The 16088-nt window shown below is 39.5% G+C and overlaps 1 protein-coding gene across 1 annotated transcript; it reads right to left on the minus strand.

The window, feature by feature from the left end:
- Positions 1-10990: 10990 nt before the first annotated feature.
- SST (somatostatin) lies at positions 10991-12198 on the minus strand. Its single transcript, XM_007935996.2, has 2 exons — positions 12061-12198; positions 10991-11203 (listed from the first exon to the last, which is right to left on the minus strand). Exons 1-2 carry the CDS (start codon positions 12196-12198, stop codon positions 10991-10993), a joined length of 351 nt encoding a protein of 116 aa, XP_007934187.1.
- Positions 12199-16088: the final 3890 nt, after the last annotated feature.

The raw sequence follows: 16088 nt of genomic DNA on the forward strand, positions 1-16088 counted from the left end.
CTATCTCATTGAGGGTCTTCTCTTTTTTCTCTGGCCCTCCATTTTACCAAGCATGATATCCTTCTCCAGAGCATGGTCCCTTCTGACAACATGATCAAAGTAAGTGAGACAAAAGTATGATTGTCCCTATTTTAAAATAAAGGAAAGGAATGTCAGACTTGCCAAAGGCAATTTTAGGCTTGGTGTGTAGCTTTTGATCATGTAGAGACTGGGAGGAGTAGATAACAAGGACAAGCTTGTAAAAATTTGCAAATAATGATAAACATTTATACACTCAAAAGTAATTTTAAATGTGTTTTTTCTGTATATTGATATATCACAGAGGTAAAATTGTCTAGGTCTGAAATAATCCCTGGCAGTAGAGAACATTGCATTCCAATAAAGTGAGCCTTTAGGTTCATCTGTCAAAATAATCACGTTAATGAAACTCAGTGTTACTCAGTAGTGCAGTTGCAAATTAGACTTAATAATGCACAATGCCTGGAACATTGCAAAATCCAACTTAAGAGGGAGTATTTCTTCATTTTATCTGTGCTCCCTATCTTTCCAAATATAATCTCATTATGTATTTTTCTTTCCTTGTGCTTGGATGCTCTAATTCCTGTGTTGTTCTTAATGGCCTTATGACTGCCTCTTTTTCTTCTTCTTCTACAATGTTTCTTCATTACTGTAGTCTGCAGTATCTCCATCACAGAACTGAATTCACTTGGTGAACAGATTGAAGACAACTTGTAGAGCAACTCATGCTCTGAGTAAGCTATCTCAGATCATGTAAGTAGTTTATGTATAACCAACACCTATCACTGGTGCCTACCACAGAAAAGAGCAATTAGGAAAAATATAAATTTTTGGTCTCATTGACATTATTCTTTCCGAATATGGTCATTTTAAAATTATACACACAAATGACCATCAGTAAATGTATAAGTGTTCGAAATGTACACTTGGCCTGATTTTCAATGCAGGAATTCTAATAGATGTGTTTGCTGATACTTCTTACTAGATGTGACTAGCTAACCTGGAACTGTGTTTCTTAGAATTCCTTGCCGTCTATGGGTTTCAGGTTAAGACTGGTGGTAAGAAACATTTGCATTATATTTGGAAGGTGAAAGTGAAGAAACAACGTTTATTCTCTGAAGGTTGGAGTAGGATGCCAGGCACTGCTGAAATTTGCATATATTGTCATTGATCTGCTGGCTTACCTTATTTTTTTTTGGCCTTAAACTGCAGTTAGGACCATAGTTCCTTTAACTCCCACCAGATCTCCACCTTTGTCTTGGAACAAGCTTGTATACAGCTTTATGTTGAATGACACCAGCTGCTCCTGCAAGTCCTTTATGCAGTCGAGGTTGGAGTCAGTGAGAGACAGATAGCAGTTCCAGTTAGTACTTATGGGATGCAGTTTGTCCTCACAGGTTCCAGTTTGCTCCTTGTTTCACAGCCAGCTTTTCTTCTACACTACTATCCCTGCTTACCTATAGTGACTTTGAGCCAACTATCAGAAGCAGAGGCAGTATCCTCCCATAGACTTCTTCATCAGCTCCACAACTGTGTAAGGTTTAACCTTTATTTTTAAAGTCCCTTATTCCATATCACTTATAGTGATTCCACTATCTTAATCAAATACCAACTGATGCAGAAATTTGTACCAGAGGTGATTCCATAGGAATAAAACCTTAAGGATAGAGTCTCTGAATTGAGTCTGGGTTATCTAGAATTGGTTCTCTAATTTGATTACCCACATTTATAGGCATTAATAACTATACAGTTAAAGTAATATCTGTAGTCTATGACATAACAATTACTTAAATTATCAATTCTAAATACCTGTAATCAAACATCTCACCTCTTGGAGAAACAATAATGCCACCCAAATTGCCACCTCAGGATCTACTTCCATCACTTCTTGTTGTTTCTAGACCTATAAACTTAAACTCCCTGCCATCGAGTTGATACTGACTCATAGCGACCCCTCCTTGGGTTTTCCAGGTAGTATCTCTACAGAAGTAGATTGCCCAGTCTTCCTTCCGAGGAGTGGCTGGTGGTTTGAACAACCAGCCTTCTGGTTAGCAGTCAAATGCCTTAGGCACTACACAACCAGAGCTCCCAGACTCAAATCCCAACAACACCGAGGTGGTAACGTACAAAACACGACACTTGAGAAAGTGTACACATCAGAAGAATTGTATGATTTACTAATTTATGTTGACAGAAACCTGGGGGCTATGTATGAGATTGGAGACTTAGGATATTATATCAAAGTTGAATAAATACAATGCTAGATTGAGCTAAATTGATTTATATGGCTTACATACCCACAGTCCCTAGTCCTACTACATTACTTCCTCTATCTCAACCCACACCCCCAACCTCATAATGGGGTTACCAATGACAGTTGGCTGAGGAAAATATTGAGATCAGTTTATACATGGTTCTGCACAATACACTAGCATCCATCCACAAGTGCAGAGCTGCAGCACTACAGCCCCACTCTGGAATGGCCCTGGTGAGCAGGATGAATCAAAATCCTCTCAGTGAGCACAACTTTGAACACTGCATATGCTCATTCATTTTGCTGGATTAATAGGAAGGAGCCCCTTGTCTAGATGAGGAAGGATGCTTCTTCTTCTCTCTACTAGTTAACGCTCACCTATGCTATTTCATCCTTTCTTGAAATTTACACCTTGAGAAATACATACACAAATTTGAACAGTGCTTGGACAGAGCATCCAAGATAGTGAAAAGAAATTGAAGCTATGCTATACAAGAATTGTTAAAGGTACTGATGGACTTTAGCCTGGAGAACAATCAAGTGAGATATGGTGGTCAAGTTTGTGTGTCAACTTGGCTGGGCCTGGTTGAGTGGCTGGGCAGCTGAATGTAGGTATTCCCCATGGTGAGATTAGTAATTAACTGCATGGTAGAATCTATTGGAGCAGCTGAGTAGCTGCTTTGGGTACATGGTCTGCTTCCCGTATATAAGAAACAGCTTTGGAAATGGTCTCCAGCTTATGGTACACTTGAATTGTGCATGTAGCCAAGTTGTTGTTCAGTGACCTGCCATGCTCTGCCAACCTTGGGACTTTCAATGGACTTGAATTAATGGTCTGCCATGTAGTTTGGTAACATCGGGACTGTGCCATTTTATTTGTCCACCTTGTGCTTGCTAGTCTCAGCAGCCAGCAGCTGCCTGAGTGAAGAGATGCCTCTAGCTTCAGTAACTGGGAGTAAGAGGCAGAGCTGAAGCCCAAGGTTAAGGTGCTTTCACACAGCCCCTAGAGCCTGGCACTTTGAACTCAGACTTCTAGCCTCCCAAACTGTGAGAGAATAAACTCCTGTTTGTTCATGCCATCCCGTTTGTGGTATATTCCTGCCAGAGTGGCACTAGGTAACCAGAATATGAGGGAAATTATAACTGTTCATAAATTTTAAGGGTTAATTCTTCAGAAGAGCCATTCTTCCTTTTAAATTCTTCTATTTAAGCTACCTGGAACTTTGGATGTACTTCTTAAATATTTTAAACATCAGTTGCTACATCTTTTTTAAAAAATAGAGTTATAATTCTTGCCATGACACCTTTGTATGATTCTTTTTTAATGTGGGAAGATTCAGTGAGATAAGAGTTGTGGAATACTTTAGTAGATTGGAAAGTATTTAACAAATTTAAGTAATTATCTTTTTTATTATCAACATTTGTAAAGCAACTAGTATGTGCCAGTCAAAAAGATATGCAATCTAGTCTTTTTCCTCTCCAAACTTTCATGTTAATTGATATTTTAGGATAAGCACAAATATATAGGTATAGATATATAGATATATGGATATATAAGCAAAGACAAAGTCATAGATACATACATATATACATGCAGGCAAACACACAAAACTAACCATATAAGATACAATAAGTGTGTGTTTAAGAAAGCTTTTGGTAGCAAATAATGGAAAATATTATCCAAACTATTTTTAAAAAATAAAAAAAAGAGAGAGAATTTATTGGATCATATATGTGAAAAGTACAGAGGAAAGAGTCTTTTGTTTTTTTTGGATAGGCTTAATATTCTAATTCAATGAAGCCATCTGTGGTGGTTATGTTTGTGTGTCAACTGGGCAGCTGGTAGTAGTTATTCCCCATGATGAGACTGGCAATCAACTCCATGGTGGGATCTACCACAAGCAACTGAGTAGCTGCCTTTGGGATGTGGTCTGCTTCCTTTATATAAGGAGAAGCCTTGGGGATAGTCTCTAGCTTATGGCACTTTTGGACCCTGCATGTAGCAATGTTGTTGTTCAGCAGCCTGCCATGCTCTGCCAACCTTGGGGCTTTCAATGGACTTGAATTAATGGCCTGCCATGTGGTTTGATAATATCGGGACTGTGCCATTTTATTTGTCAACCTTGGGCTTGTTAGCCTCAGCAGCCAGCAGCTGTCTGAGTGAAGAAAAGCCTCTAGCTCCAGTGGGCCGGGAGCAAGAGGCAGAGCTGAAGCCCAAGGTCAAGGGGCTTTCACATAGCCCCTAGAGCCTGGCACTTTGGACATGGACTTAAAGCCTCCAAACTGTAAGAGAATAAACTCCTGTTTATTAAGGCCACCCTATTTGAGGTATATTCTTGTCAGAGCAGTACCAGGTAACCAGAACACCATCAAACACTTAATTTTCTTCTATCTCTCCCATCTGCGTTCTGCAACAAGGGCCTTCAGACTGCACTGGTAGTCTCAATATGGTTGACAAAAGCTTTCAGGACTGCATGCTTCCTCTTCCACAATCATCAAGAAAGAGCTGTCCAACAGTCCTAAGTTTTGTTGTGATTGGTCATGTGCCCAACCTGATCCAAGCTCTATGACTCAAAACCAAACCAAACCAAACTCACTGCCATGGAGTCAGATCTGACTCATAGCAACCCCTCCTTGAATTTCTGAGGTGGTATCACTGTGGAAGTAGATTGCCCAATCTTCCTTCTAAGGAGTGGCTTGTGGGTTTGAACTGCCAGCCTCCTGGTTAGCAGTCAAATGCCTTAGGCACTATGCTACCAGAGCTCCCAGGCATTATACTTCCACATGTTAATTGGCTTAATCCATTTGTGTATCAATCCTGGACTGGAAGTGTAGTCAATTCCATATCAACCACATGATTGAGAATGCACAGAGATTTACCAAAAGTAATTCGGCATGCTACTGTCAAAGAGTTAAATGGATATTAGAGAAGAAAACAGGGAAAAAGAAGAGGAGGAAGGAGGAGGAGAGAAAGGTGAGGAGAAAAAAATATAGCAGCAACAATGTCAGAAGTCCACTGCAATGACCTATAAGAGATCCAGAAATAAGTGTTTTGATAACTCAGATGTGAGATGAGAGTCTCCTTGGGAGACAGGGAGTTACAGAAGACTCTATGAAGGCTGATGAACTTGAATAGTGGTCTTACTCATAAACACATCATACTAATCCATGTGTAATAGCAAATAAAAATGATGGTGAAGAAGAGGGTGATGAGAAGTCAAGTAAAATCATTACCTTCCATCCTTATGTTTGAGGAGTTAGTGAATGAGTACAGATGCAAAAGTAAGGAAAAAAAGAGTAATGCCCTACTAAAATCTGTAAATCTTGGCACTCACAATGTGCATTTTGTAGTCGATTTGTTACCCAAGGATAGCAGTCTTAGGGCAGCTTAATGTTTTCCTACATGAAGTGTGCCATATGACCCTAACACAACATGGAACTGAAAATGTACATTTACATTTTTTTATGTATGGGAAAGATAGAATTAAGCTACCGATATCCAGAATACATTATCTTTCTTAACTATTTGAACTCTAATGTCCTGGATTTCTTTGAAACACTATTTATTTTAATGGTCCCATTTAATATCTGGATAGCAATTTGATCATCTTAATGATTCATTTTCCAGACACATGTGAGGAGAATATGAATGAGATGGCTCTTTATGTGGCCCAGAATATTTTTCTGATACTCTGTGAAGTATATCAACCTTAGTGACATAAAATTCTACTGTGTAAAATTGACTTCATTTGTAAATTTTGGTGAAAATTTGAAGGACCTCAAATCTCAACTTCAGGCCAACTTTTCACAGGATGTACCTACAAGGTCAGAGGAAAATATGGTCACTACCCAGTCACAAGTGGAGTGGATTCTACACCCTCTACACTAAAGACTATGACCACATGACCAATAGATTTGTAATTGCTTCAAGTTAAAAAAAATAGCCCCTAGTCTGAGTTGTACTAAAATCTGTGTATATGGGATTGAGTGGGAAAAGTAGTGGTTAAGAACCTGAGGTTATTTTATGAATCTAGATTACGTATGCATTTTTTATTCATTTATTTAGCAAAACTAAAACAAGGATGTGAAACATGTGAAAAAAAAAATTCAGTTTCTTTGAAACCATGCCCTAACAAAGTCACAAAATCAAATCCCAATCCCAAGACCTAAATCCCTTCTCCTCTAACAATAACAAAGTGTTCATACTCATTTATATCATATATTGAAGAGCAAAGTTAAGCTGATCTGGAGCTAATCTTCTCTTGCTTTGTCTATCAAGTTACAATTCCTCTTTAGCTCACCTCATTGCCCTAAGATACAGTGGGAAAAGAATTGGATTAGAAATCGATGACCTGATTCCAACTCTGTTGTTACTTGTCAATGAGTCAATTTCAACTCATGGTGACCCATGTGTGCAGAGTAGAACTTCTCCACAGGGAAAGTTTTCAAAGCTTTCAGAAGCATATCGCCAGTCCTGGCTTCCAAAATCCCTCTGGGTAGGTTTAGACCAGCCATTTAGCTAGTAGTCAGGCAACTTGAGCAAATAAATCTCTCTGACTCTCAGCCTCTTCGTATATAAAAGAAGAATATTAGCACTGGTCCAGCTACCCTAGAGCATGCTCTGAAAGTGTGTACTATTTCATTATGCCAACAACTTAGTCACTCATGCAGGACAAAAACACTTAGATTTCCATACCATAATTAAAAACTGAAAAGGAATATTAATTAGGAGGAAAAAAAAAGAGAGAGAGAGAGAGGGATTTTCTGACACTATCTCCTTTCCTAGCCCTCTGCTAATCTGTTAAAGCACTGGGCCATTTTTAAGAAATGTGCTTACGTGTCTATCTTCCCTACTAGATTCAGTTTCCAAAAAACCACCTTGTCCTATAAACCCTGTTTCCCATTCACAGTTTCCAGCAAGTCTTTGACATTGAGACACACTTGAAAAAAAAAAAAAACCTCACTGTTGTAGAGTCAGATCCGACTTATAGTGACCCCTCCTTTCCGAGGCGGTATCACTACAGAAGTAGATTGCCCAACCTTCCTTCCAAGGAGTGGCTGGTGGGTTTGAACTGCTAGCCTTCTTAAGTAATGTTAAACTGAACCCCTTCTTACTTACTAAAGTACTAGATGTTTTCATTGAGGTGTTTCCTCCTTAATCCTGTGGATTTGTATCACTGCTTCTCAGAAGACTATCTCTCCAGCAGCATATTATAAAAATCCATCTGCTTATTGGAAAAGCCCCTTTGTCTCCACACTAACCTAGAATCATTCTTTGCTTCTTGGGTCTGATTTAGTGAAAAATTGTCTGAGTTTTTTGTTTTTGTTTTTGTTTTTCTATCTTAACACATTTACCATTTCTTACAAAAATCTTCCAGTAATCATGGGAAGCTATTTTGTTTCAAAATGTCTTGTTCTCTCTCAAAAGCAGACCCTGTCCAGTAAAAGATGAAGAAACTAAAGGTATATAGTCAGTATTCACCTCAGACTGATGAAGCACATCAGTTATCTAGAAGAGCGGTTTCTCAAGGGACATTGTAGTAAAATAACCAAAATAACTCTGTGGTAGGGAAGGAGGAACTCACATCAGACTCTTCATCGACCTTCTGTGTCATCTTGAGCAGACAGCTTAACCTATTCATATGTCAGCATCAGTAAATGAGTGGTGAGGATGTTCTTCATGTCTGATATTCAGAGTTAAGAGTATATTTTATGTTACCATGAAGGATAATTGTTGTTATACTGAGGATAGTTTGAGATAATATGGAGAATGTTGATACAATATTTGACTTAAAAATGGATCTACATAATCTTAAAATAAACATACGGTATAAAAATTTTAGTGAATCTTATTCTCTGTAACTGGACCTCTAAGTTTGGTAGACAGTTAAGAGACTATTGGGGTCTTTGAAAGATGGTGAAATAAATCAGTACTAGTTGAAACTACCAGAATGAGGGAGTCTGGTAATCACATGGTCCAAGGGTTATTAAAATCATGATTATGTGGTATAACTTTCTGGTGTCACAACAGCATCATATAGAATAACCACTATTTTCCTTGTGTTATCTAAAATGCTAAGGAAGGATGTTGTCACCTAGTAAATAGAGATTTGCTTTGCTTGGAAATGCAAATTCATGGCTCATTTATTCCTTCTTTCAAAGAACACAGAGAAACTATTATGTACAAAACACTGTGTGAGATACTGAGTGAACCATATTAAGAATCAGACATGTGTCTATTATTGGAAATACACACACATACTCTCTTACATAGATTCACACAACTGTGATAAATGGTATAAAGTAATAAGTAAACACCGTGGAACATAGGAAGATTAAGTACTCAGAGAAGGGAAACACTTCAACTGAGGGCAAAAAGCAACAATTTTGTAGAACAAGAAATATGAAAGCTGAGTTCGATTTATACCAGAGGCAATGACAAAAAACAGCAAAAGCAAAGCAATAGAGGCTAAGAAGCATAGCATATGTAAGAAGAAAATTAACATCAGTTATAACATGTAACACTTACCAACTGTTTATCATGTATGAAGAGCTGTGCACACAGCTCTTTCAGTAATTCTGTGTCTCAGGGAATCCTTATAACCCTAAGCGGTTGGTTGTATTAGTGTGCTCATTTACACATAGGAAAATGGAGGCCCAGGAAAGATACATACCTTGCCCAAGCTCTCCCAGTAAAGAAATAGCAGGTTGTTGGATATTGCTGAAGCTTGTGATTGTGGCAAGTAGAAACAAAAATAACATTTGAAAGGTTCATTGTGGCTAGATAAATAAATAGGTTTGAATGCTAGACCCTTTCAGTGAATCAAACTAAGGAGGGACTCAAATGAAGTAAATATAAAGTAAATAATAAGACACTCTGCATACTTTTTATATATATTTTTTTAAAGTCTATGCTCACTATATTTTTTAAGTAGCCAAAATTCAGCACTCCCTAGTATCCTTGCTAATGTCAAAGCATAAATTGCCAATCACATCTGGAAGGGATGTTAGTGTCCTTTCTAGTACAACCCTCTGGTAATTGAAGGTGGGAAAACTTATGCCTGAAAGTAATCAACCCTGATAAAATATTCTATTTAATTTAAGCTTTAAATAAAGAATAAATATATGTGTTGGCAAACGACACTGGTCAATTATTTCTATACTACTATTGGGAACTGACAACCAAAGATTATACTAAAAACTTAAAATCCCCTGGCACTCATACACTCTATGCCCTGCTCAGAAAACAATTAAGTTGTGTTCTCTTCTGTGCTTTAATCATACCAATGTGATTCTATTACTCCACTGAGTTGATTGGCAACCAGATGTACACACAGCATTTAGCACAGATCCCCTAAGTGGACATGCATTAATTCCCCCAGAAAGTCTTGTAAATAAAAGATGCATCAGAACCTCAAAGGATATTATGCTTTCACAGAGATTATAAAGTGGCTTGGATTTTCCCATGTTTGTTCAGCTGTTCAGAAATTAAATTCCATGAAGTTGAGTTCATATTAAATATGTATTATTGAATACAAATATTTTGTACAAAGTATGAAATTTCTCTTAGATGTTTGTATGCTACCATCAGTAAGCCCCTACTATGGGAATTTACATTGAGTGTTTATATTTGGTTTATTATTCCAACAGCTATGCATCAGTGCATTTGAGTTATAAATACATCCACCTAGACATCTATTCAGGGCTCTGTGAGTTAAGTTAGCAATTTTTAAAATCTCAGTCATGTGCTGTATCATTTGGTTAGTTATTATAATATTAGTAATATATTTATTGAGTATTTTTATTATTGTTTCATTCTTTATTTGACTCTTGCTTTTTAAAAATCAAAGGAATATTTTGTGAAATCTCTTTCAGTAATTCTGTGACCATGAAATTGAGCTTCAATATCTTCAATAGTGCAGTATTCATGATGTGATCCAAAACACATATTTCTTGCAACCCATGATACTCTCCCTCTGATAAAAATTATCCAGGAGTGTACTTTTAAACCATATGCATTGAGCATTTCTCAATTACAAAGTAGATTTCAAAGATGATATAAAAGCAATGTTTTCTGGATAAATGTGCACAAACTAAAAACACAATTTAAAAGTTCCAAACTTTATTGTAGTTATTCAAGCCAGCTCCAGTCCTCCAACTTCTAAATCATTTCTACCTTCCATTTTTCATATATTTTGTATACCAGGCTGGTGGATAATTGGACATTTCAGTCTGCATATCCATAAAACTAATATGCATTTCAACAATTCACTGTACAATGTTAGGTGTATTTAAAATGCCATTGGTGCTTTCGGTAGCCCCTTCCAACAATTATCATTAGATTAAAGTTACAATATATAGGATTATCTGAAATTATTTAGGTTGGAAATGACCCAAACTGTAAGAGTTGCTATTTAAAATATAACTTTTATTGGAACAGGGAATTGTAAATAGTGTGTGTGAGAGAGAGAATTGGAGTGAATATCCCAAATAACTCATCTGAAACCACAACTCAAGCTAATCACGCATTACTGAACAGAGAGATTTACTCAATAAGAAATCAAATTCTTGTTTTCCATATTTTCACCATAATTTTATTTTGTATTTACAGTTTTCAATTTCTAATGCAAGGGTCTAGCTGAGGATTTACGGGACTAGGGAAGAGGAATGGGGTTTGGAGGTGAGGGATCAGAGGCCTGAGAAGTACCATTAATAAAACTAACAGGATGTGAAAGTCTTCCAGAAGAAATTCTTGCAGCCAGCTTTACGTTCTCGGGGTGCCATGGCTGGATTTGAGTTAGCAGATCTCTGCAACTCCAGCCTCATGTCATCCTGCTCAGCAGCCTGGGACAAATCTTCAGGTTCCAGGGCATCGTTCTCTGTCTGGTTGGGTTCAGACATTAGCTCTGCCAAGAAATACTTGGCCAGCTCCTGTATAGGGCAAAGAGAGAAACAGGGGGGAGAGTGATGAGGATGAGGTAATATTGATCGTGATGATGGGGAAGAATGGAAAGCCTAGTTTGCACAAGCAGATTCAGCCAGCGTCAAACGCAATTCTCAGGGCTGTACACTCTTTGTCACACTTAAAATCAGCTAAAGGTACTAAAAATAGGGGTAGTTTCTGTAATCACCAAGTTGCACGAAAAGACTTCAAAAACTCAAGCGTTCCTGCAATTGTTTTGCCTTTTTAGACTTAACACACAGAGAGAGAAATGGCTACAGATAGTTTAAGCAGTTTTACAAAGATAAAGCATGTGCCAACAGTTTGCTTAACTCAATCTCTAGATCATGAGTTACAAAATGGAATAGTTCTTACCGTTTTTACCAAGTCAATTATGGGAACAAGACTTGTTAACAATCGCCAACACACTGTGTTCGATTTGTAGCTTGCCCCTCACTCCTAGCCCCGCTGGAAGGAGGGGCATACTACTAAGAAAGGAAGCAGCTTACAGGTCCGCACTTTCAGCACCTGGGTCAGCACCCCTGTTTTTCGCACTGGGGATGGATCCCGTCCTCGCATCAAGTTAGACAACCCAGAGGATCAGAATTTTCTTGAATATCAAAGAACCCACCGGAATTATGATCGACTACCCTGTTCGTGAATAAAAGGGAGGGGTGGTAAGAGAGGATTCTGGGTTCTGAAAGTTTTCCTGAGAGCTTTGGGAACTAAGGGACCAGAAATGCACCGAAACTCTGGAGGACAGGGCACATTTCAGAGTTGGGGCAAGGCAAAGGGAGGATTGGGAGATACTGAAGACTGGAAAGAAGGCATAGAGAGGTCTCCTTACCTGCTTCCCCGCCGCAGCAGCCAGAGACTTCTGCAGAAACTGGCGGAGTCTGGGGTCCGAGGGCGCTCCGGTGACACCGCCCAGGGCCAGGACGATGGAGAGCGCGGCCAGAGCGCACTGGAGGCGGCAGGACAGCATCTTGGCTGCGCTGGGGAAGCCGAGCAAGAGGGTGGTTCCTCAAACTCCGGGCGCGGATCCGCAGGCAGCAGCGACGGCTCTGCACCTCGCAATTCCGACAGTGGCTTGTGTGCTCACCACGTCTTCCCCTTTTTAAACTGTCTCTCTGACGTCAGGCTAGGAGGCGCCCCCAGATCTCACCATTGCTTTTACGCACCATTAGCTTCGCGAAATCAATCACAGAAGTGAGGGGAGGCGACACGACCCAAAGTTGCTTACTTAAAAAAAAAAAAAAAAAACACGATTTCACACACACCAGGCTCTCTAAACAATCCTTTATTCAATGCTGCACACATACGCATTTCCTAATTTCACTCACACAAACATGCACACTCACAATTACACACAGAGGTTCAAGCACCCAGCCTTTGCAGAAATAAACACACTATTAAACATAGCTACATTTACATAAATATACCCAGGTAACTCCATCTATCATTGTTCTCAAACATTTTACAGGGCAAAAGCAAGTGCAAATGTGTGTGCACATGGCAAATGGAGGTTCAAAATCACTCCTCTAAGAATAAATCTGAGACTGCAGTGTGGTGGTTAGAAAGGACTGAACCATCTACTGTCTCCATTATCTATGTAAGAAGGCTTAGAGGTGCAGATGTAATGGGGCCCTAAAAGAACCTCAATTTTTCCTTCTAATGGGGGAGAAGGTACTTTTGACTGACTTTCTCTTCCTCTTTGTCAGCAGCTGAAAGACTTGTAGTCTACCTGTCTTTCCACAGTGACCAAAAAGAGAGAGAGAGATTGACTTCATTTTGGTGCTTACAAACTTGGAGCTGGAAGGCAATCCCAGAAATCATCTAATGGATGAGAGTTGGGCTCACTGGTGCCTAGAGACATGCAGTGAATTGCTCTAGCTCACATATAGCACAGCTGGGACAAGGACCAGACCTCCACTTCTCAAAGCCGGGGTCCTTTCCATTCAGCTTTGAGTTTTCTAACAGATTCCTGAGCAGAAGGTGTAGTTTTAGGTCAGGAACCCTCAATCTGAATCTGTGTAAGTGCAGGAAACTCCAGGAAATATGTGACCATTATTGGTTCTCTGTATGTAGAAAGCATCAATCAGATTCTCAATTAGATCTAGCCCCTACACACACACACACACACACACACACAGATACACAAAATGTGCATACACAACAAAAGTTTACAAAACGCTGCCCTAGAATTCTGGTTGTGATCTAGTTAAATTTTTGATGTCTATCTCAGAGTTCCAGCAGCTTTTCTCAAAAGAATTTCTTTTCAAGGAAGGGCCAGCTGCTCTAGCATGGACCAGATGATCTCCACGGACCCTTCAAGAGTTTCAAGAAAACTTTTATTTTTTTAAAAAATATACTGCATCCACAGAAACCAAATCAAGCAGAGAACTTGACAAATCCCATCATCAACCACACATCATACACTGGAATATTCTGACCTCTTAAACCAAACCACATGTTGAGTGATGCAAGGGGCGGGAGGAAGTCTTGAATAGCTTGGATCAGTATCCCCCTTTTTGTCTGTAAGCCAAAGTGTCCTGAGCTTCTGGGAAAGAATGTACAGCAAGGAGAGCTAAAGCTCTCAGGTCTTGATAAATCCAGGCAAGGCTGTGTACCAAATGAAGCATTAGATAGCTACTCTCTTTTCAGAACAGTCTGAGAAAACAATGAATCTAAGGCATGCACATTATGTTCTCTGTTTATCTAAGAACCTTCTTTGGTCCCTAAATGGGGGTTGAGAATCTAGTTGCAAAACCCCACTGTCCTCTGCCACCCCCAAATTATCTTATATCTCCTACCCCCAGGACTTGGCCCTTAGCCGCCACACTGAGTAGTGGAGGAGAGTTTTCCTAACATCAGAACCAGAGAAAGAACAAACAGCAGCTCTACCATCTTGCTCTGTGCTGAGATCTCTTCTTCCTCCCTATCCAGACTCCTGCTCTTCTATGTCCACATCCTTACCGTCCTCCTCTTCCCATTTTCCTCTCTCCAATTTCTTCTTTTTCCTAAATTCCCTCTGAATTTCTCTCTCAGAATCTTCACTGTACAATTCATCTTTTAACTTTTTTCTCTCTGCCACCATATGCTCATTCACCACATTTTTTTCCCTTCCCTCACCTCATTTTCTGACTTCAGTCTGGTTCACATTGGCTCTTGCTCCACCCCCTCTGCATTTCTCCCTCCCTTCTCCTCCTGCTTAGCCAATATCTATCTCAGTCTCTTCCTCTGGGCATCTCACTCTCTTTTCTCTCCCTCCTTCCGTTTCTTTCTTCTTCCTTCTCAGCTGTTTCTCACCAAAAATATCCATGATCCTTAGATGTTTAAAAAAAGACTTCTTGGTAATAGTTTAATCCTAGGTTGCTTCTCTCACAGTCTTGCTGAAGTGCTGAGGCTGTGGGTGAAATAATTTCTGGGTTTGTTTTATTTTCCAATTCTTGGGTTATTACAAATCTTGTTAAGAACATTTACATGAGAAAAGGAGGTAGAGCAAAAAGGGGGCACTATTCTCCTTTAAAAGGAGCTCTGGTGGTGCAGTGGGTAAGGCATTTGGCTGCTAACCAGAAGGTCAGTGGTTCAAACTCACCAGCTGCTCTGCAGGAGGAAGATGAGACAACATATTTCTGTAAAGATATACAGCCTTAGAAAACCAGTGGGGGTAACTATAAGTCAGAGTCAACTAGAAGGCATGGGTTTGGATTTTAGTTTCAGGAGTCCCTGGGTGTTATAAATGGTGAACATCCTTTATTGACAAAATGAAAGTTGATGTTTTGAGTACACTAGAGATGCCTTGGAAGAATGGCCTGGTGATCTGCTTCTGAAAAATAATCATTGAAAACTTTGTGAAGCACAGTTCTACTGTGACCCACGTGAGATCATCCAGGAAGATCTCTTTCACTGGCATTCACTATATGAATGGATACTGAAAGTCCTCCATCATCACTCCCCTTACAGTCTCATCTATATGCAGCCCTGTGGTTTGCAGGGGTTCAGGCATTTTGGCTGCTAACCAGAAGGTCGCGGTTCAAACTCACCAGCTGCTCTACAGGAGGAAGATGAGGCAATCTACTTCCACAAAGATTCACAGCCTTGGAAACCCAATGGGGATCACAATGAGTTGAAATCAACTCAATGACAGTGAGTTTGTTTTTTTTTTTTGGTTATGGTTTACAAAGCACTTTCTCATCCAGTTCCTCAGGCCAGGAAGGGCAGCCAGGCTACCAGCATCTCTAGCCAGCCTCTAGGCCTTCCTGTGTGCAGCTCTTCTGACCAGGGTAGGATTTCCTATCTCCCTTATGGAATGTACATTTTGGAGTGACCACTTGCCAATATGAAGAGTAGAAACTTGTTTTAATAAAAAATAAAGAAATCTTTAAGTAGACATATTAAGTAATGTGGGGAAGTAGAAAATACTTGGAGATCTGATTTCTAGTTATGGTTGTGCCACAAACCAGCTGTGGGGCATCCTTTCAGGACCTTGATTTTCTCATCTGAAAAACAAAAAGCTTGAACTAGGTAATCTTTTTAGTTGATTCCAGCCCTGGTAATCAATGTGTTTAAATCTGACTAAATAAAGAGAAAAACTATAATGTACTATGATGATAAAATGCTGACCCTTCCTCAAAAGAGGACTTTATGTTAGAAAACAACCTGGCTTTTGTATAGTATGATGGAGGAGATCGAATGCTGTGGAAACTTCACAGACCTGTTAGAAAGAAGACCTGTCTTCCCCATTCTGGACCCTGAGTTTCTTCATCTGTAAAATGTTGCTGTTGTTGTTATGTGCCGTCGAGTCGGCCCCTACTCATAGCGACCCCTCCTTGGGTTTCCAAGGCAGTATCACTACGGAAGTAGGATTGCCCA

Source organism: Orycteropus afer, unplaced genomic scaffold, assembly GCF_000298275.1.
Source record: "Orycteropus afer afer isolate SDZICR_OR568_19922 unplaced genomic scaffold, OryAfe1.0 scaffold00032, whole genome shotgun sequence".
Taxonomy (NCBI): Eukaryota; Metazoa; Chordata; class Mammalia; order Tubulidentata; family Orycteropodidae; genus Orycteropus; species Orycteropus afer.

Bases quoted from the DNA above. Each gene is read 5' to 3' on its own strand.
- SST (XM_007935996.2), bottom strand. From the start codon at position 12,198: ATGCTGTCCTGCCGCCTCCAGTGCGCTCTGGCCGCGCTCTCCATCGTC. The intron at 11,204-12,060 runs GTAAGGAGACCT...TGCCCTATACAG, and splicing joins CTGCTGCGGCGGGGAAGCAG to GAGCTGGCCAAGTATTTCTT.